General features: G+C 43.5%; 1 protein-coding gene across 1 annotated transcript in view; it reads right to left on the bottom strand.

The window, feature by feature from the left end:
- Positions 1-21,441, bottom strand: part of syne1a (spectrin repeat containing, nuclear envelope 1a) — a 117,250-nt gene that overhangs the window by 17,273 nt on the left and 78,536 nt on the right. The window contains exons 88-121 of the mRNA XM_087175262.1: positions 20,816-20,938; positions 20,438-20,620; positions 19,371-19,514; positions 16,715-16,939; positions 14,572-14,712; positions 13,183-13,296; positions 12,609-12,770; positions 11,945-12,139; positions 11,638-11,811; positions 8,995-9,186; positions 8,084-8,215; positions 7,764-7,864; positions 7,461-7,611; positions 7,082-7,210; positions 6,780-6,953; positions 6,340-6,555; positions 6,142-6,243; positions 5,916-6,035; positions 5,614-5,814; positions 5,266-5,439; positions 4,988-5,119; positions 4,629-4,825; positions 4,332-4,464; positions 4,018-4,200; positions 3,725-3,874; positions 3,412-3,588; positions 3,146-3,301; positions 2,905-3,060; positions 2,646-2,816; positions 2,309-2,442; positions 1,981-2,185; positions 918-1,100; positions 644-790; positions 306-460 (exon numbers count right to left, since the gene is read on the bottom strand). Coding sequence (XP_087031388.1) covers positions 306-460; positions 644-790; positions 918-1,100; positions 1,981-2,185; positions 2,309-2,442; positions 2,646-2,816; positions 2,905-3,060; positions 3,146-3,301; positions 3,412-3,588; positions 3,725-3,874; positions 4,018-4,200; positions 4,332-4,464; positions 4,629-4,825; positions 4,988-5,119; positions 5,266-5,439; positions 5,614-5,814; positions 5,916-6,035; positions 6,142-6,243; positions 6,340-6,555; positions 6,780-6,953; positions 7,082-7,210; positions 7,461-7,611; positions 7,764-7,864; positions 8,084-8,215; positions 8,995-9,186; positions 11,638-11,811; positions 11,945-12,139; positions 12,609-12,770; positions 13,183-13,296; positions 14,572-14,712; positions 16,715-16,939; positions 19,371-19,514; positions 20,438-20,620; positions 20,816-20,938 — 5,432 coding nt within the window. The remainder of the gene's footprint in view (positions 1-305; positions 461-643; positions 791-917; positions 1,101-1,980; positions 2,186-2,308; positions 2,443-2,645; positions 2,817-2,904; positions 3,061-3,145; positions 3,302-3,411; positions 3,589-3,724; positions 3,875-4,017; positions 4,201-4,331; positions 4,465-4,628; positions 4,826-4,987; positions 5,120-5,265; positions 5,440-5,613; positions 5,815-5,915; positions 6,036-6,141; positions 6,244-6,339; positions 6,556-6,779; positions 6,954-7,081; positions 7,211-7,460; positions 7,612-7,763; positions 7,865-8,083; positions 8,216-8,994; positions 9,187-11,637; positions 11,812-11,944; positions 12,140-12,608; positions 12,771-13,182; positions 13,297-14,571; positions 14,713-16,714; positions 16,940-19,370; positions 19,515-20,437; positions 20,621-20,815; positions 20,939-21,441) is intronic.

The raw sequence follows: 21,441 nt of genomic DNA, 5'->3' as shown, positions 1-21,441 counted from the left end.
GGCTGATCGTAAAGAGCAAAACCTACATAACTCAGTTAATTAGTAACATATTCATTATAATGTCTTATTATGAAAGTGTTAATCATATCTCACTAAATTTTAATGATGTTATTAGTAACAAATTATAAACATGTTCTTAAAGTATGTCTCATTAAAATCATAGTCTCAAGTCATAAATGAAAGTTTTACATTTCAAGAAACAAAAAGGGAATCAATTCTGTTTCAAAAATATAGGTATATCTTTTATTTATTTTGGTTAGTGTTAGTGGTACTACAAACAAGTGAAATATGAAGAGCTCAGGTACCTGAACCTCTCAGTGAGGTGAGCGCAGTGAGCGGCCCAGGCTCTGTTGAGACTTTGCAGCTGTTTAACATCTCTGTCACTGACTGGTAGTCTGTACACCAACTCGTTAACCCGTTCTAGATCTGGAGATAGACTGCTCAACTTCAACAGGTGAATCTGGAAATACATTATCAGACATGTTCAGAAGGACAGTGCTAGTTAAAGGCAAGAGAGAGAAGAAAATTAATCTATAGAATTTAATGCATTGTTTTTGACTAACATACAGTGTACTATGATCAGATGTATTTCTGGTTCAAACACAGAATACAACAAGAGCCAAGGCAGCATCGTCTTTTGTACCTTCAGTTTTTCCATACGTGTCTGGACAACATGGAGCTCCGGTGAGCCGACAGAGTCAGACTCCTTCAGCACCTCCTCAGCCTCCTCAGCCTTACGTATCAATATGTCCAACTGCTCTCTGAAACCGTCACAAGCCTGGGATCCAGACTAGAAACAGACGGACGGACAGAGGAAGAAAAACAAGAAATAAGAGAGTGAACACTGAAGTGATGGCATGTTTTAGAGAGAACATATTTGTCATTCTCCCCATGCTTACCCATCCCCACTATCCTACCTGCAGTACTTCCTGCTGCCTGTGAAGGGCGTGCTCCAGCGTTGTTAGACGATGTGTGAGCGACAGGTAGTCTGACTGGAGGGCTGCAGAGGAGGAGGCGTCGACTTGGCTCTTCAGCTGTTCCCCTAAAGCCTGCAGTTGCTGGAGGGAATCCTGCACTGAGGCCTGGTCACCAAGGCACGCCTGCAACAGAAAGGCAAGTTAGGAACACAGTCACTGAATGCCTGTGCAGACACAGAAGGCATGTAGTAGTTCATAGGAAAAAAAAAGGCACATTCAAAATGTTAGCATTTGGGAGAAACTGTCACATTTTCTATATTTTTCTGTTAATCCAGTGGGTTTTTGAAAGGATTAGACTTATCAAAGCATAGCGTATTTTTTCCAAAACCAAAGAGGACGATTCCATCCTTTTGCTGAAGTCATGAAAATCACATTTTTATAAATACATTCAGGATTAGTAAAACAAGGGATGTGTGTTCTGTGGGTTTTGGTAAGTCGTAAAGAATGCTGAATTCTTAACCACTTAGTGTCTACCGACAGTTTGTGCATCAGTGATCCTCAGTCAAAATAACTGTCTGCTTACAGTAGAAGGACAGAGTGTCTCTACTCATCGCCCAGCATGGCCCTACAAGCCCAGCGTGACAGTGGGACACCCCTGTAGTGTAAATCAGGGGCCTGTCTCGTCCGTTGCAGTCTCATGATCAAAAGCCTTTTGTTAGATGCAGCGAGTCTACATTCAAGCAGACAAAAGGACAGGGTGCAATTTGGTATTCTGCAGAGGGGATAGAGGCTTTGTGAATCCTCATAGTGAGCTGACAAGCTGTTTCAGAGCTTATTCACAAGGTCTTAGAAACCAAAAGAGGACTGGGGGGGAAGAAGGGTTTTCAGCATTCTGTTACACTATGAGGAAAAATGCATATTTTAAACCACAGATATGTGCACTTAGTAATGAACTAACACTAATCCTGGGTACTGAGAAGCAATAACTACAAAACCACTGATGAAAAATGTTGACCCAATCATGTGCTAGAGGCCAACATTAAATTGACACATCTCTACTCACATTGCAGTCGTCTATCCAGGTGATGCTCTCCTCCTCTGTGATCTCCCTGTCGGTGGCGCTCTTCAGCAGGCGATCGGCATGTTCTTGCTGTTTCTGAACTGCTGTCACACACTGGCCATATGATGTCCTGTAGCGTTGCCACAGCCCCAACAAGGCCTTACTGCTCCTCAGCTGCTCTGAGATCTGCTCTAGTAGGCGGTTCCACCTACGACAGAGGAAAAAGAAAGAAGTCTCATTTTGGAGCTCAGGTCTACATCTGGTTTATGTTGAGGGTTATAGGTGCAATTTGATCTGAAGTCACTCGGAGACACGTTCTCGTTATCCCTACCTGATGTTGACGTCCCGGAGTGCTCTGTTGAGTGTTTCAGCCACAGATGGGTGGCACTCCGTCAGTAGCTGGTGTGTGACGGAGCCAAATTTCCTCAGACTACTCTCCTGTTTATCCATCTCCTCCTGCAGGTTCTTAAAAACACAGACATCCACTAAAAACTACTGTCATCTTCAGTGTTTGTTGTGTCTGAACATTATTTAAATGTTACTGGTCAAAATGACAGTACTGAGTGAAATACATTAAGGATGAATTTATGCATCAGCTGTTCAAAACTTTTTTTTTCCAAGAGTGTCCCACTTTGCATAATAAAGAGTTTATTTTCTGCTCTCCTCACCTCCAGACTCTCCACCTGCTGCTGCACTGCCTCTAAAGACCCGTTAAGGAGGAGCAGCCTGGACACAGAGTACCTCCCCTCCATCAGATAACCATTAATCTCCTCTGAAGCTCGCCGATACAGTGTCCACTGCTCCAGCACTGACCGCAGGCTGACCTTCATCTGACTTATCTGATAGAAAGAATGGGAGACAAAATGTGTAAGTGTGTAAGCAAAATTTAGGCAACAACCATGAGGGTGAGGGATCCAAGAAGCTCACCATGTGGTCCAAATGAGCCCAGGACTGGTTCAGCCCTTTGAGGGTCTCCTTGACGACAGAGCAGGCTGCTCCTTTCTTATCCTGAATGAGAGCGTTTCCTCGTTCCTCTGCTTTCTCTAGATCCTTCTCTTTTTCCTTCACTAATTCTTCCAACTCCTGCAAGAACAACGGAATTTTTTTTTTTTTTTTTAAATTAGATATAATAAAAATACTGTATGTTGGCACATTGCTGTATTTATACCTGACAGTCTTTAAGTGCATTCTGCACTGATGCTACATCCTCTATCCTGTGTCTCTTCTTCAGTTTTTCCTCCTGTAGTGTGAGCCAGGTTTTCAGGGCCTGGACTCCATTTTCATGCTCTAACCAACCTTCCAAAAGTCCTTCTAACAGCTGAATCTGAAATACAAACAATTCAGAACAATTTAACAACTCAGAAAGTTAAGAATATATGAAGAAAACGTCAAAAATTAAACTTATTCTTGATTGCTCTGTAACTAAAACATTACCTTTTCAGCAATGAGCCCCTGCAGTATCTGCCATCTTCTGTTCATAGCTCCCAGCTTCTCAGCAAAGTCCGTTTTGTCACTGCGCTTTCCCTCCACATCCTGACTGCTGATCTGCAGCACGGACTGGTTAACAAAGTCCACAGTAAGCTGCTTACAGGTCAGATCAATCCGGAAACCCTGTGAAACACAAATATCACATCAGGAGACTGTGATGAGGAAGATAAAAGGAGTAAAAGAGAGCTGAAGGCTGTTAATAAACTTTTTGATGTATAACACATGAAGTTCTTTCACAGCTTGATCTGAGCTTTTGTACCTTATACTTCTGCAAGAAGTTCTGGACCACTTCAGAGCCCACGGCTCCCATGATCTTGTCTTGGTCTTCGTCTATGATGTTCTCCATGAGAGAGATCCAGCTCATCAGCTCTGTGATGGCGTGCCGTGACGCTAGTTTCTCCATCTGTAACTGAGGGTACAAACAATCCAAAATACAGCATCAACATCAATGAAGATTTTTACAAAAATCTCTAAGATGAAAAAAAATGTGGCTACAACAAAAAGAGCTGACAAACAACAACCACTCAAGTGTAACAGCTGCTGTTCTCAGACCTGGTGTAGCTTCTCTTGTACTACAGGAATACGGGTCAGCAGCTCGGCCCACTGAGTGTCGATTTGGCCCAGCGCCGTCCTCAGACCAGCTGTATCTACTCTCTTCAAGCGCAGAAGCTGGTTTCCAGTGCTCAGCACAGAAGAACGCAAAGATGACTTAGCATCCACCTCCTTGGAAAACTCCTATCAGGCACAGAAGTGAGAAGAAGTTGGATTTTAACCATACATTCATAAAAATGATGTGAGTATTGTGTATAGATATTATTATTAGGTCTGTGGTGTGTGTTTGCTGCTGATGTGATAACCCAACTAACCAGAAAGGCATAGAGGTGGTCTCTGACCGTCTCCAGCTCCTGAGGCACCGTTACTGACTGGGTGGTCCAGAACTCAAGCCGGTCCAGAGCCGACTGCAACCAGTGGCTCAATTCTGCTGACTCACTCTGGTACCTGAAATTTATAATATTTCAATTTAGCTCTGACAGATTCAGAAAATATTTAGGGGATCATTTTTAAAGTATTCAGCCTCCAGGTATCAAAACAATATCTGATTTGAGATTTGATTCCTGACGATGACAAATCAAATCAAACGCAGACTACTGCCAGGGCCTGACCTGCTCCAGTGTTTGAGCGTGGAGTCGAGGCGGTGCAGCTCCTTGTTGACCTTGGTGGTGGAAGAGAGCCAGTGTTCACCCAGTTGGGTCAGCTGATTCTCTAAGTCCGAACAGCCAACAGACAGAAGAAGCCTCTTGCCCTCTTCCAGAACCTGGTACAGCTGGGGCTGATGCTCCGTCAGGCTGGCCTTCAGACGCTAGAGGAGAAAAACAGATGGATAACTCATCAATTAAAAAGTCAATATTCTAACAAGCATGAGCGACTGCAGGTTTTAGTGTAAGTCAGATGACATCTTGATACTATATGGATAGTTTTGTTTGTGCATCTATGTGTGAGCAGTCTGTATACAGTTGCTTACCTGGTAGAGACTGATCCTTTCAGTTAGTCTCTCCTCTGTCTCTTCTACTAGACCTACAGTAGGGATGCTACACTCCACAGCCTCCAGCTGTCTACACAGAGCCTGGTAGTCTTCCACAAGCCTGCTCCATGACTGTCAGAGAGAGAGAGGAGGAGGGATAGAGTGTCTTATTTAGTTCATTCCCACCAGATGTTAAATTTTTATATATGTTATATACAGTATATAATAAAATGTTAGTGCTCCTTTTCCTTATTCTTCTATCAATCACTAATTCCCACCTCCAGTATGCCCTCCAGCTCCACTCCCCTCCTGTGGGCCTGTTTGAGCACACTGTGGGCTAAAGCCATGGTCTCCTCCAGGGCCTGGCTTTCCCTCTGTGCCACCAGACCACACACTTTACTGTAAAATGTCTGGGTGAGGATCATATGGCATTCCAGACCCTGAAAGAACTCCTGGAGCAGAAGACAAACATATTTCAAACACAATACTCTCGGAGTCAACAACAACAACAACAACAACAACAACAACAACAACAACAACAACAACAACAACAACAACAACGACGACAACAACATTGCAGTTCGATGATTAAAATCTATACTGTTCCATTTCACTGCCCTCCTTACTTTGTGTTTGTCCAGTAACATCTGGACCTCGATGACGGAGGCCACTGTCATCTTCTGGTCGGCAGCCATCTTGTCCTGAGCGGTGTCCACCAGGTCTGACAGGTCATGAAGTGCAGCTTCGTACTGAGCCTTGAGAGACAGGCCGTGGTTCAGGCTGCTACGTCTAGAGCCCACCATCAGCATCAGCTCCTCATATGCATCCTACACAAAATATGTCAGTCAGTAAGTATAAAAGTGCTGGAAGGTTATGACCCTCAGTGAGAGAGAAAAAGAAATGAGCTCCACGGTAAATTGGATATTACCTGTAGTTTGAGTAGTTCCTGATGGGAGATTTGTTCAGACTGGAGTCCTTCTGCTCTGGTCTTCAGCTCAGACACTCTCAGCTCAAACTCCTTCAGACTGTCCTCCACTTCTGATAATGCCTACAAAAGAGCAGCATATTCAATAGAAATCTCTTCTCAGGAATCCTTTCAAGCTTCATAAATACACTTTTAATTTTTGTGTATTTGCTCTAGGTCGTTATCATACCTCTATCTGTTTGGATGCAGGTCTGTCTGCAGTTCCTGCCATCTTCTGCAGCAACTGGTGTTTACTTTCACTCAGGGCTGTGAACAGCATCCTCAGTTCATTCTGGCAAGGACAGAAAAAGCAATGTTAAAAGGTAAAAAAAATAAGTGATGCAGGCAGCCCTAACATTAACAAAATGCAACAGTCTAGCTTTCACACCTGGAAAGTTGAGTGCTCCTGCAGCCTGTCCTGCATGCTGTCACAGTGCTGCTCCAGGGTGGAGTCCAGCAGGCCCATCCTCTCCTGCAGGCCCTCCAGGGTATCCTCCATCAGAGCTTGCTCCTCTCCTCCACACAGCCGGCCTGCTCCTCCACCCAGCAGATCTCTGCACTGGTTCACCTCCCTGGTCATCTCCTTCAGTTGCTTATTCAGACCCTGAGCAGAAGAGTTGAGGTCAGTAACACAGCAAGTTTATTGTATCCATGAGAGTTTTGATTTTGCGGTCTGCTTATGCAAACCCATTGTGTAACAACAATCTCTGTTAACAGTGTTACTACAGTTCACCGGTATTGGTAGCATACATGTAATTATATATCATTTCATTTTGCTGTGATTCATATTTTTAAATTTCTGTGATCAGTGTGTTTGTATCCTCTCACCTCAAGATTTGTGAGATGTGTCTCTGTATCTTCAGACAGCAGCACAGGACCAGAGAGCAGCTGATTCTCAGCGGCATCCAGCCAGGAGGAGGCTGCTGAAACCGCTGCATACATGTCCTGCTGGACTGTCACCCCTGCTAAAGACGCTGCCAGTTTACTGTCACCGCCCGCTGCCTGTGAGGAGGAACAAATAACATTCACTCAGTACATTGAAAGCTGTCAGTAAGACATTCTTGATTAAAGACACAGCAGTGCCAGGGACACTATAAACGCAAGAAGCAGAGATTAAATGAATGCGTCACCTCTTGGGCGATTCTTTCCAGAGTCTGGCTGCAGGTCTCAAACAAAGCTCTGGGAGAGTGAGAGTCCTGGCTGCCGGACTCACCTCTAAACACCATGCTGGGACTGGACAGACGGGACCGGTGGAGGACCTGCGCAAAAGAGTGAAATATGAGACATATGAGGGTCAGTCATGCAGCAAACATAACAATGAAAGTGTGAAATTACATCAGAGGAAAAAACAAAAAGTACCAACAGAATGCACATTAGCCTTAAGTAATGAGTTGAAGACAACTCAGGACGTAGCTCAAATTGAACTGGAACAACACAATGTCACACAAAACAAATTTCAACGCAGAAAATCATAAATCCATAAATCGAAAATGTGCATGGCATCTGTACCGGACTAAGTTGGTCCTGTTCCAGGGTGTTAAGGGAGAGCTGCAGCTTTGTGCTCTGATCTTTATTCAGGTTTTCCCACCGCTGTCTCAGCTGCTCCAAAGGAGACAACGTCTCCGTCTCCAGCAACACCCCCCCTGGGATGGACATCTCACTGTGGGAGGGAGAGGGGCGTTTTGTCATAACAATCTAATCTGCTCCCTGGAGCATTATTTTACCAGCAAATTCCAGTGTAATTAAATGTTCATGCTTGTGGAAAGGACAAGAAAATAAGGTTGACAAAAGTAAAGAGAGGTGAACAAGTACCTGTCCCCATTGGGTGTGGTCTGATGGTTGAGTAACTCTTCCCCGACACTTGCTACAGACTTGAGCAGCTTCCTCTGTTCAGCTACTTGCTCCTGCAGCTCCTAGAAAACACAGACCTTAAATTAGATTTATCTATAAAAGAATCAACCTTTCTGTTGGCAAGTGATTTAATTATCTTGCAAGAGTGCACTTGTTTTGCATGTCAGCACTAGAAATTAAACTGATTTAATCTGAAAATGACAGGCATATGATACTCCAGGCAATGAAAGCAGAGCGGTGCATTTCCATACGAAGCACATTAATGTTCAGCTTCCTCTCACCCTCTGTCGAAGCAGGTTGTCGTGGTGCTGCTGTGTGCGTGTTGAACGGGCCTGAGACAGCCAATCCTGGACGTTAGGACTCTGGGACAGAGATGAGTCTGGTTCGCTGTCCTCCTGTTCCTGCAATGACCCCTGGAAGACAGACAGAGGGACTTCAACAAAAGCATTAAAAAGAGAGAAAAGGACAGAATTTTTGTTTTTCTTTCTGATGAAGCAGCAGTTCCTTCTGAGTTTGGTGCATATATAAACTATATCTACTTAATGATGTCCATTTCATTAACTGAAGTCCAGCTGAGATGTCAGCTACACCTGAAGAAATTATTTAACTAAATAAAATCCTATTTAAAAAACGTATCATACTCAGATTGCTGTCAGCGTTTCTGATTGGCTCAAACAGCTTCTGTAGTTTCTTTGTTTTGTAGAGTGATTTAGTGGCTTAGGAATGTCACTATTTATCAAAAGAGCATGTTGAGAATACAATGGATTTCCTTTCAGGGAAATTAACTCTGTTTTTCTCAAATTGGATTCAAACCACAAAGCAAAAAGGTCAAAATGCTGTGTCATCAGAAACACACCTGGTGCAGTACATTTAGTGTTAGCATGTGATGAGGTAGCACCCTTTTGTCTGGTGTCTAAGGGCCTATTGTGAGACACACAGGCTCTTGTTGTCCCATAGTGGAAAACACTGGACTTTTATGAAGGAACATGCCATGACCTTTAGTGTTTGCATAATGCTACCATTGATGCTGTAACCAATGCAACATAATGCAGCACAGCACAACAAAAATGACAGAGGCAGGGAGGAAGGAGAAGCATGGAACATGGAGGGGTAGGGAACTGAAGGCACGGAGCAGGAGAGGACAAGAACTTAGATGGTGAGGAAACGAAACACACATGACCTCTTATCTCACCTGTATGTCAACCTGTTTGTCCTGCAGCATCTGCTGCAGCTCCATCAGGCTGTCTTTGAGGGAGCGCAGTTTGAAGGTGAGTTGCTCCGCCTCTCCCTTGGTCTCCGCCCGGCCCTCCAACAGCAAACTCTCGCTGTGGACGGACAGCTCTGATAGATACGACACCTTCTGCTCAATCTCAAACAGCATATTCTGGAAAAGTAAGAGCGCAAGGCAAATTCAGAAATTTTTTTTTTTCCTACTCAACAGGAAACCAGCAACAGTTTCTAGATCCAGACATAACTACCACTGGTTTGCTTATGCCAGAGATCCTAACAAAATGTGTTATAACTGCACACAGATGTGTAATCACACCATGTGCGGTGCAAGCAAATATATTTCTTGACAACTCAAAGCTCAGGGGGTTTAGAGGGTTCTTCATAGTGTCAACTGTATGCAAGCAGCACTCTTCAGTAGTGTACTAATCCTCTCCTTATCTCACTCCTCTATAGATCTTATTGATTATTTCATCAGTTCTCATACTCTTTTTTAAAGCTCACTATATGTTTCTCTTTAAATTATTTCCCACAGACTTCACTCACACTCCTCCTACATTTCTTTAGAAGAGAAACAAGAGTAAAAGGGGCCCTCCCTTTCCTTGTCCAGACTGTGTGTGAAAAGTGGTAGAATTGTATGGATGTGGAAAAGAGCGGGATTAAGACTGTATCCCCTTTATTCACTCAGGGCTACAAGGGCCCTTGGTAGCCCTCCACAGAGAATTTTCCACAACAATGCAGAGAGCCTCATAAAACTCTTTTCCTTCTATTCAGAGTTGTCACTGTGTCATTTGGTGGGAAGGTTGTCTCTACACTTTGTTACTACAAAAAGCCTCCCTAAGGCATTTCTAACTTAAATCCAAAAATGTCTCTTCTTCTCTTTTGGCCCAGGATCATACAGTAGTCACAAGTTTTTGCTTTAAACTTTTAACTGACACAACTTCAAGAAAGGTGGAGTTTGCTTCATACGGCAACACAATGTGTGTCCAATAGTTTAGACTCGGCTTGATTAAGCAGTGCTCAATGAGACACTGTGTTTAAGAGGTTTCTGAGCAGTTTACAGTGCAAGGATTTTCTTTTCATTTAGGTGTTTAAATGGACAGTCTGTGGTTGTTTAGTGAATAGTTAACAGCAGCTAACAAACTAAAATCAGCCAATAAATAAATCTACTATCCCACTTACTGCAACTATCCTGACTATCCAAACGCAGAGACCACATTCATCAGATAAAACATTTAAATGAAAACTTGTTTTAAATCATTATTTAACCAAAGCCATTTATATTTTATAATCTTCTTATTCTTTTCATTCATGGATTTTTACTGCTCTCCCCAGCCTCAACTACTCCACATCAGTTTCTTCCCTTTCTCTCACCTCATCTGTCTAACCTCATATCGTGTCTCACATCTTGCCCTTTCATGTGGATCTGTTCTGTAAAACTCTACACTCGCAGACACTTTTTACCCCCCTGGAAATGAGGATCCACATGGGCTGGACCTTTAGACCTGAGCTCGACAGGAGCCATATGTGAGCTATAATCAGCTTAGTGTCTCCCAGCTGCTAGAAACACACACACTTTAAACGCTGATTTTTCCTTTGCCTGAGCCACAGACCTGGTATTATTTCTGCTGAGAGGCCAATTATAGTGTATCACAGGATGAATGTTTAAACATTTATTAACATCAGTTTTGGTCCTCAAGAGTTCAGGTCATATATTTACACAAAAACACTTGTTTTTAGCCTCTTTAAGTCTGACACTAGTTTAAGTCTGAAACTATCTAATCTAAAATTAATACTCCAGTGCAAAATCAATCAAAGTTCATATATAGGTATGGACATTTGTCAGTGACAGAATGGAGACACTATCACCAAAAAATCAAACTAACTTTTTCAAACAACCAAGACATTGTTTTGTGATCAAAATCACTGAAACAGGAACATTATTTACTGCTTCAAAGACCTGAACAAAGCCTTTACAAGGACACATGATTGTGGATCAGTGACCACCACTGCCATTTAGCCCTGGATCCTGATTACCCCCCATGTGATTTTACCATAGAAACAGCAGAAGAATGTTTGAGGACCTAGTGAGGAGGGTGATCACAGAGGGATACGGGGTCAGACCATAATCCTAATTTAGGGTCTGACCCTAAAGTGTCAATTGATTGGACATTATTGGGCTCTTACTCTGCTGTGTTTGTGTGCCACATTCAGTGAAATTTCTGTAAATAACTTTTGGTTTTTGAGGATGAACTGAACAGTTGATGCATGACCAAAATAGTAACAGTAATATAATACCAAGTGAATTAATCTTAATAGGCTCTATTCCTGGAACAGTGAAGCAGCCAGATACTTCACTTTAGCCTTTGATAGCTCCCCCTTGATAAAAAAAATGACTTATGGACTTTCATACTGAGCCTGGGGCACTAGTAGGAACTCAAAAGTTTTCCATGACTGTGTGAGTTGAGGAAAAGTTTAAAACATCTGCACATAAGGGGAGCAACAAGCTGCTCTATCTACGATGGGCAAAACTGTCATCATTTGGAATCTAAATAAACCAATTTCAGTCAGTCCAGCCTTTGACAATATCAAAAAATATCAGTCTCACCTGACAGTCAATGAGCTGCTCCTCCATGTCCATGTCTTCGTTTTGGGGCTGAAGCGCAGAGCTGAGAGTGGCACGAGTGCTGAGCAGCCAGTGGTCGAGCTCCTCAGCCTCGCTGTGGTATCGCTGCAGCGCCTGTTCCTGTCGCTGCTCCTCTAGCTGTTCACTTAGTCTCTCCTGCAGTGGTCAATATGAAATGTTGGATACCACTAGTATTCATGAATATACACGAGATCACAAGGTAAATGAGGAGAATTTTTGAGAAATGAAAGTGTGTGAATATGATCTTTCCTAGTGTTCTAGCACCCACCTCCAGCAGCTGCCGTTTCCCCGAAGCCTTCATTCGAATGGTGGCCATCCTCTCTCCCAGTACAGTAAGAGTAGACTGGAGCGCCAGTTGGTCACCGGCCTCCCCATCACTGTCACTGTCTGCCAGTTCCTCAGAGAAACATGTCTGTAACTCACCGATCTCTTCCTGCAGCATCAGGATCTCGTCCATCAGAGCCTGGACAAACAGAGATCAAAAAGGTGTGAGAGGTGAAATAAAGAGAATGGACTAAAAAAGAAAAAAGAGATTGTTGAAGGAACGGAAGAAGAGACTGGAAAGAACAGTGGCAATAGAAGGTTTGTCCGAACTGCCTGACAGTAGTGTTACAATAAGGAACTGTATCGGCCGTCGCTGTGAAGTGGCATAGCAACGGAGAACTGTGCCATGCAGTCTGTGCAGCCATTGCACAGGCTGGTGCAATATTAAACCCCTCAATCATTCTCTGTTCTCACTGAGCAGGCTCGTTTCTTGTCATTTTTGTCTCTTCAACAAGAGATGTTTCCTGTCTGCCTTACAATTTACACTTCACATGTACTACTACTTTACCGCACTCCACCGCTCCTCTCCCTTTCTCTAACCCACACACATGAACACAACTTCCCCATATCTCCAGACGTCTGTCCCCCCCTCCCTCACTCTCTCTCACCTGGTGTGCAGCCATCTGGCTCTCGGGGCTCTTGTTGGGCTCCAGGCCCTCGTTGAGCGCCCCCTCGATGGACTCCATCTTGGTGGAAATGGACTGGAGGGACTCCTGATAGTGCTGCTGCCGCTCCAGAGCCTCATACAGACTCTTCTGCTTCTCGCTGATCTGTGGCAGGAGAGGAGGGGTGGAAGGAGAGACAGAAAGCAACAAATGAACAATGGCAAAAATTAGATGGCAGTAATAAAAGTCTGCTGCAGTATTGCTTCTGTTTGTGTCGTGGTGCTACAAATACACCCCCCCACCCCCCATCCCCAACCCGATTTTGGTACAGTCCACAATAGAGCCTAAAAACTCAAGATTTCCTTCAAACTCCACTGTGAATGGTGTTTGTGAGATTTAAAACATTAACAGTAAGCTGTAAAGGCATGTGAACAGTATGGGCAACTGTTAGGTAGAACTGAACCAGTTCTGATGCTGTGATTTCTTCTACAAATGGCATACTGCGTCTACTGTATGGAATAGTAGCGATTTTAACTTTGTTTTTAATTATTTCATTTTAGCAGCTGATGTGACATACCACATTCTTAAGTGTTTCCCAGGATCTCTGCAGGTCATCCAGGTTAGCAGCGCTGGTCTCCATGGATGGGTCGTACAGCTCCTGGAGGGGTGCTCGGCTCAAGGCGCCTCGACCCTGTGACGCAACATCGTGGTCAGTGTGGGTTTCATTAGTGTACAGTATATTCGCGTTTCTCACGTTAACTGAGGAGGTCTGCTGGTTCTGACGTGTCCCGAACAATGAAATTCGACTGGAACATTTAAATAAAGTAAGCCAACATCTGCTGTGCATACATTACAGTACTGTACATACATGGAGTAATAGATTATCCACTTTAAAACATAAACTAATGTAGGCATTTGAATCTGTTTTAATTCTGTAATTGAAATCCGCACATCAGTGAGTTAATAGTTATGGTAGTTCTTGGTTATGGTACCTCAGGAAACCCACAAGCTCAAATACTTCCACAGAACCATTATGGACCAAAATTTAAAAGTAGCAAGCACTGCCTATGAGTTGTGAGTTACATCTGTTTTGTTTTTTGTGGAAATTCTCACAGCAGGTTATAGTCCCATGGGATTAGTCCCATTATATTTTCCTTCTATAACTCTCCATCTGCCCCACACTCTGCCTTTGATCTTATTGATTTTTGTCTTCTTTCAACAGTTACTCTCACTGACACATCACAAGACAGAAGTACTGTATTTAGATTTCACAATAATAGCTCCACAACAACCATGACCCTCTGTGTTTCTCCCAGAACAAAGTGCTGCTGTTTCACTGCTGCATCATTCTAAGTAACAGATTACACAAGAAAAGCTACTTTATAATAACTTGGCTATATTCAGAAAATGACACACTCCCATTCTGATCTCAGCGAAAAAAAGCAAGTGGCAAACAAATTTGTCTTCAGCAAAGTAAATCTGCAAACATAAGGCTGAGAAAGAGGGAAAGCAGCGGGCAGCACAGCAACTCAAATATCCATTGTGTCGACAGTGGTGATGAAAGGGAGGTCATGCTTTGGTGTTGGGAATCAGGTGGTGGCCTTGGGATGGGATCGGGTGGCAAAGTTTGCATGTCCATCTTTACAAGTTATTCAGCCACATATTCAGTCTTACAATCTGATCGTTATTGAAACAATCAAAATCTTCAGATGCAGACTCGCTTGTTTCTTTAATCTGCAACATCTTAAAATTAAATGCAAATAGAAACTACACACAGTAAAATGGTCTCATCCCGATGGCAGCATTTAATACTAAATATCTGGCTGAGGTGGAAGTTTTTTTTGCCTTTTTTTTTTCCGGTGTAACATGTAAAATGGACAGAGGTGTGGCGTAGGGCCAGGTCAGGTGATGCTGGAGAGCTTTGGAGGCGACCGTGGGTGCAGGGGCGGGGGGGGGTTTGCAGTACCTGGTTAAGAGGAGCATCAGCGTTAGCCCCTGGGGAGGGGGAGCGGCAGGCAGGGGGAGAGGAGACCTCGCTGTTGGTACCCTCCTCCCCTGACTCCTCCGTCACAGGGGAGAGGAGTGTGTGGCAGCGGCCGGCTGTCATCTGACCGCACATATACACACGGCACATCAAACACACACACATCAAAGAAGCAGGGGGAGGAAAAGGAGGAGGGCCACCGAACAGAAAACAGGCAGATAAAAGGAGAGAGGAGACAGAGAGAGAAAAATGAAGAGAGAGAGGAAGACAGAGCATAAAAATTAATGGGGGAGTGCAGGTTAGGCAGATTACAGTGAGCACACTGCTGATTAATTAGACAGTGAGTAATCAAATAACACAGAGAGGAGACGCATTTGATCACATTACTCCTATTGACATAAAACACTGCAACCATAGCACACACATCGCCATAGCACAGCATTAAGGAGACTGCTAATGTTTGTGCTAATGGACAAACACTGGATTCCACTGGCAGTGAAAGAGCCAACTTTTTACAGGATTCATCAGGGGGAAAGAATGGCCATTACCAGGAAGTCAAAATCACACATACACTAAGTACACATACAGTGATTGCTCACACCACACACACACCCATGCATACCGATGAGTTGCAGTTTCAGAACCACAGTCATTTCCTTTCCATTGCAGACACATTTCCCTTGTAAGTAGTATCCAACCATCATCCATATAACAGGCAAGTTTGAATCTTTTCTCAGATATGCATAAGCAAAATAAAAAAATAACATTATGAGTATGTTCAAAGTGTAAAAGACACTATATCAGCAGTAGGAGTGTAATGGAAATCCCCAGGAGTATCAAGCCCAAACTTACACAAAGCATAACTAAAGCATAGCATAGCTAACAGAGACTGGGACTAGAGAATACAGCAGCAGCAGCAGCTGTCATAGAAGCAGCACAGTTGTCTGTGTTCCTGCATGCTTCAGTAGAGAGGCACAGCTGAAATGTGAGCCAAACCCTACTGGGCTGCTTTTTGGCAGTTAATGCAGAGCTTGGCCGACTGACTCGGGACCTTGTTATATTTGGAGGAGTTTTTCGCGGGCTTTATGATGCAATGCAATGCAACGAAGAGCATAAACACACCGGCATGGGTGGGAAACTTTTACATAGTGGAGATTATTTTGAGACTGAGCAGTGAGTGCACCAACTATGCTGGAAAACAAATCAAGGATATCAGCAGTCCCAGCAACCTATTTATGCCACACACACAGGTTTATCATGCTCTCACACACAAACACACACGCATGCAGTAATATCCTGTTTCCTGGCCTGACTGAACACACCACAAACAGCAGTAACAGGGCCAGGAATGGAAGAAAACTGATTCAGAAAGAGAGCCAAAGAATGGAAGAGAAGAGACGGTAGCGGGTTGGTTACTTATGTGCGAACACTGAAGAGAAGTGAACGATCAAGCTTAGGATGACATAGTACAGTAGCAAGTAGACAGATTCAGGCTAATATGAAGCAAAATGAAGTGACACAGCCTAGTATCAGTGCAGTAATGCACAGGAGGAGACTGCCAGAATAGTAACACTTGAGGTAAAGGGAAGATGAGGGGGAAGAAAAAGCTTGTTATTTTTGTCCGATATGAAAATAAGACACAGAAAGAAAGAGAAGCAGAGAAACAGGATAATAATAGAGATTAAAAAAACTATTCTGAACCTGGAATTATTGCATCCTGCATTCCAAATTAGCCAAAATGCAATCCAAGGGGCCCATATATTGGACAATGTTTATACTGTTGTACTGATATAACTTTGTACACTGTTACTGAGGTAATAAGAGCTGCTGGCCTAACCTTGTCATAACTGTCAGCCTCAGACATCCTCTAATTTGGGACAACTGTAAGCTAATTACATTATTTCAAAAGGAACTGTATACACCCTCTAGAAACCAAAAATAGGACCCGTGGGACCCATGTAATCCACTTTGAGAACCAGTGGTCTGGACAGAAAAGGGAAATAGAGGCTACACATGTAAATACACACACAAATATGGGCCACACCAGCACATAGTCATGCAGTGTGTGCCATGTGTGAGGCGCTGTGTGATTGTGTGTGTGACCAAAAAAGGCTTTGCCACTCACCATGACTACAGAGGGGTGTGCTGGAAGCTGCTTGGTGGCGGTGGCGGTTGCCACGGCACTGGGCAGCTCCTCATCACTCAGCTCATCCATGCCATCCGATAGGCCATCCACCTCACTGACCGTCAGCAGCATGGTGGCGTGTTTGGCCTTGACCGTCAGCATCTTACACTTGGAGTGGAGCGAGGCGATCTGCTCCTGGTAGCCACGGATCTTCTGGGCCAACTCCTGTCAAAACATCCCCCCCAAACAGAAAACACCACCGCCCCCGGGGTCAGGAGAGTGTGGTTCAGTCCACAATGGAAGATCAATAGTTCCTGGCTAAACAAGATCCTGAAAAAAAGGGGGTTGGCCGAGTTGGTTCAGCGTTGAATGTGGTGCCGGTATGAGAGGAGTAAGTGGAGCGGACGCATTCTCTTCACTCCCCGGTCTCTCGCTTTTGGCTTCACAGTGTGTAAGCGCAGAAAGAGAATAGCACTGCCTGACTCTCTCTCTCTCTTTTTTCAGTCTCTCTCTCTTCTATATCTCGGAGCCAATCAGAGCAGCACAGAGGCGGGTGACTCAGATCACCGGTGAAGCCAGCAGACGGGACGTTTGGTTGAGAGAGAGACCCTTGCAGAAATAGTTCAAAATCCCTCAGACACTCCCTCTCGTACACATACACAAATGGTGAGGAAAAACAGGAAGTGATCTCACTGCCTGCACCCCCCTTCCTCTGCCTGACACTTCCCTCCTCCGCCAATCCTGGGGACAGATTCCTTTCAACAAAAGAGAGCTGCAAGGAGAGAGGGAGTGTTTATGGGGGGAAGAATGACAGAGATGGTGTCAAATTACAGCTATGGTATGAGCCGGCAGGCCGGGTTCAGCTCCTCCTTCCCTCCTCCTCCTTCTACTCCCTCTGTCCCGCAGATGGTCAATGCACTGATAATCAGGTCATGTGACTAACTGGGCCAGTGGAGTCGCAGCTATCTGCTCAGCTTAGAGATCAAACTCAGACATGAACACACTGCCATGTCAAGCCGCTCGGCAGCGATGGAGAGATTGCAGTAACAAGAAAAATTCCCTAAGTACTGGAAGTAGATGAAATCTGCCAGAACCACAAAGGTGAAGTTAAAATGTAATAAATGTGTTTCCTGTGGGGAGATTTGATCTGTTCCTCTGCAGGTCTTTGCCGCTACCACACACCCCCCTCCTCCTCTCCACATGGGAGATCAAACACACTTACTCAGCAGAGTAAAACTGCGACAGAAAGCACAGGTCTTAAATGACGCAGGTGAAAAATCCTCTGATAACCTCCACTGCATCAAACAGGAATCTATGCAGATTATATTTACTTGCACCATCAGAAAAAGGAGGAACGTGCGTGAGTTGTGCTTGTTGAGAGTCACAACAATAATACTCTCACAGATTTATTGTATGGCAGGATTTCTGTCAAAGTGTCAAAAAGGAAATAAATAGAAGATATTTATTCTGGGATTTCTGGTAGTTACATAGAAAACATTAATTAATTGCCCGTAGTTTGCATTTCAAATCAAGATGTTGGGGAAAACGTTGAGCAATGAAGGCAAACAAAAAAGTATAAAACTGCATAAAAGTGATACTGAACTGATGATTTTGCCGCTTTCAACTACTCTTAACGGCTGACTAACTAAATGACTAAACCGCAGTATGACTCAATCATCAGGGCTGCCCAAAACTACTTTTAAGATATACTGTATATTTCCTGCCGCCTCAACTTCTGTTTTTATTCTATTTTACACTCTTACATGCACATGAAATATCTAATGACTCAAGCTGTCTGTTCTCACTCTTAGCTCTTTGATGTTGAACAAAGATGACCACATTAGAAAAGCCATTCAAGACATAATCAGCATTTTCATTGTCTTTAATGTCAAATGAGTGAGCTTTAAGGCAAAGGAAAACTAGAATATAGTAGGAGTTCTAAAAAAAAAAAAACCCCACTGTTATTCTTGTCTGTTTAAGACTCTGGTTTGCTCATATACAGTCAAACTACTGAAGCTCTTATGGTCCTTGTTGATTTGCTGTTATTTCATGAGCTGTTTTGTCACGACAAGCTTTGCATTCTGTGAAATAAAAACTATTTCAGCAGATAAAAACCCACAGTATAAATCCTCAAGTGTTATGTTGTTCACAGTTCAGGCTAGGCCCCTGAGCTTCAGTTAGAGGAAATCTTCAAGCTACAGCACGCCACAGAGATATTCTAGATAATAGTGTACTTACAACTTTGAGGCGACAGTTTGGGGAAGGCCACTTTCTTGTTTCCTGTTTCAGCATGACAAAGCTGAGTCCATATAGAAATAGTTTTCCAGGATTGGTCTCAAGGGAAATGAGTTGCTTGTACAGCGGCCTGGCTGAAGGTGTTGGGGTGAACTGCAATGCAGTCCTCATTGCCTAACATCAGTGGCTGAATTCACTAATACTATTATAGCTGAATGGGAGAAAATCCCTCCAGCCAGGCTCCAAAATCTTGTGGAGAGCCTTATCAGAAGAGTGAGGGCTTTCATAGCAGCATATTGATGCCCACAGTTGTGTAATGACATGAAAAAATTCACATAGAGTATTGCTGCAAAGCTGGAGTGTCCTCATACTTATATATAGTTTAATACATTTCAGGGACAAAGTGTGTGTCCTCTCTCACCTCATGGTGTTGTATTTGAGCCTGAAGTTCCTGTATGTTATTGGTGGAGACGGGCCGGTCCTGAATGATACGATGGGCTTCCTCTATTAATCTCTGGAGGTTCCTCACTTCCTGTTCATACTGTTCATACTGCACCACAGCTTCCTGGGAAAGAAGAAGCATATCAAGGTAAGGCAGAAGCTGCATCTTATGGAAAATCATCTTAAAATGTGATTATATTATGGATCCCCTGGGCAGATCAAACATCAGTGTCACCAGATGTCAGATAAGTGAAGTAATATCTCCCGCTCTCTATGTCCCAATGCTACCATGTTACTGATTCCTATATGCACCATATCTCTCATTGAGTGTGTTCACATGTATATTCTAGTCTGGCTTTTATTAGAACAGGATAAACATGCAGTATGGTCAAAGATATAAAATCCTACATGTTATCAGAGATTTGATGATATTGTGTGCAACAAGCTACATTTTCTGTTCATTGTGGACTTCTGTAGTTTGTGTATGCTACAATTCCATAACACTCAGAATATTCTGGTTATTGTCCTTAAGATATGAATACTTATACAAGCTGCCTGACTCAAATATGAGCCTGAGCCAAAACACTGTGAACACATACAGATTCATTTAAATCTTCCAAGAAAAAAAAAAAAAGCTAAGATGCTTTAAGTGTCTGTCCTCCGAATAGTGTCTGAAGGTCAGCTGATTCTTCCTCTAACAGCTAATCTTCACTACAATGAGCTTAAAAGCAAACTCAACCCAGAACCAAAGGATTTGAGGATAACGCTGGTCTGATGGGGGCTAAAAGAAAAACACAGACATTCCTAAGGAGGCCTGTTGGGACACTACAGCAGGATTCAGAGAATCCACTTGAGCAAGTGACAAAATAAAAGATAACTCTTCTCACAGGGGAACAAATGATTCTCTGTACAGCTCCACTGCTCAGAGGCAACTGTCTGCTACTTTCTACTGAGGATTTTCAGGTCTGCACTATGTAACTTGACAGATAAGGAAGCAATATGGGACAACTACTTATCAGCATTTGTAATATGAAGACTGCCCTCTACCTGCAGGATGTTGCACTGCTGGATGGTAGTATGCTGCAGTTGGCTGGCCTCTTGCTGCAGAGTCTGAGCTGTACGGCAGATAGGCAGACTGGCCACTACCTCCTCTGGTAGCCGGAGGGCGCTCTGACACTGTTGTACCGCCACCACCTGCTGCTTGAAGCCCTCCATTTCCACCAACAGACGCTTATAAAGGAATGAAAGGGGGATGTTAGAGAGTGAGGAGGAATGAATGGGTGGGTGATAAAGCAATACTGTGTTCAGAAAAGCTACTTTTAAGATGCAAGTTGTTTGTGGGTGTCCTATTGCAACTGAAGTCATTCGCTGTGTGAGTGTCTTAGAGCGGAAGACACAGAAAGCATTTTAAATGTGTGTGTCTACCTGTCTCTGTGTGAGCTGCTCTCTGAGGCTGAGTCTGTTCAGGTCAGGGGAGGCAAGTGTGACCTGGATCTGGTCCACAGATGAATGGAGGCTCTTTACTTCGGCCTCCAGACGCAACATGTCCTGAGGACAAACACAGACAGATAAAACAAATCAAAGGACAGTACATGCGGGAGTGGGAGCAGCTTGGAGAGTGTGTATCATAAAAATACAATGTAGCTTCTACACACGGGAGGTAAAAGTGGCTTTTAAAAAACTATTATTGGAAATGTGGACCTGCTTCCAGCAACAGATATTTAAATCAGTTTACAAAGGTATTTTTCCATTCACTTTGAGCTATGAATAGAAAGCTAGGTATGCCTTTCAAACAAAGCTCTTCATCTTTTAATTGACCTAGATGTGTTTCATGTGAAAGAGACCAAGAAAAAACTCAAACTGACAGGAGGAGTTGTAAACAGATTCCCAACACACAATCATACAGGCAATAATCAGCAGCAGACTGTCATCTGGGTAGCAGCTGTATGGAAATCAGATTAGTGTAACAGATTACTGCTGCACAAATTAAAACAGTTCATTCCATAATGATGGTGTAATAATTCTGCAATGACCATAAGGGGGCACTGTTG

This window comes from Seriola lalandi, unplaced genomic scaffold, assembly GCF_002814215.2.
Source record: "Seriola lalandi dorsalis isolate HSWRI2012SDOR001 ecotype SW California unplaced genomic scaffold, Sedor1 jcf7180002054438, whole genome shotgun sequence".
Taxonomy (NCBI): domain Eukaryota; kingdom Metazoa; phylum Chordata; class Actinopteri; order Carangiformes; family Carangidae; genus Seriola; species Seriola lalandi.
Note: the sequence above shows the minus strand (reverse complement) of the source record. Positions and strands in the feature narration are given on the sequence as shown.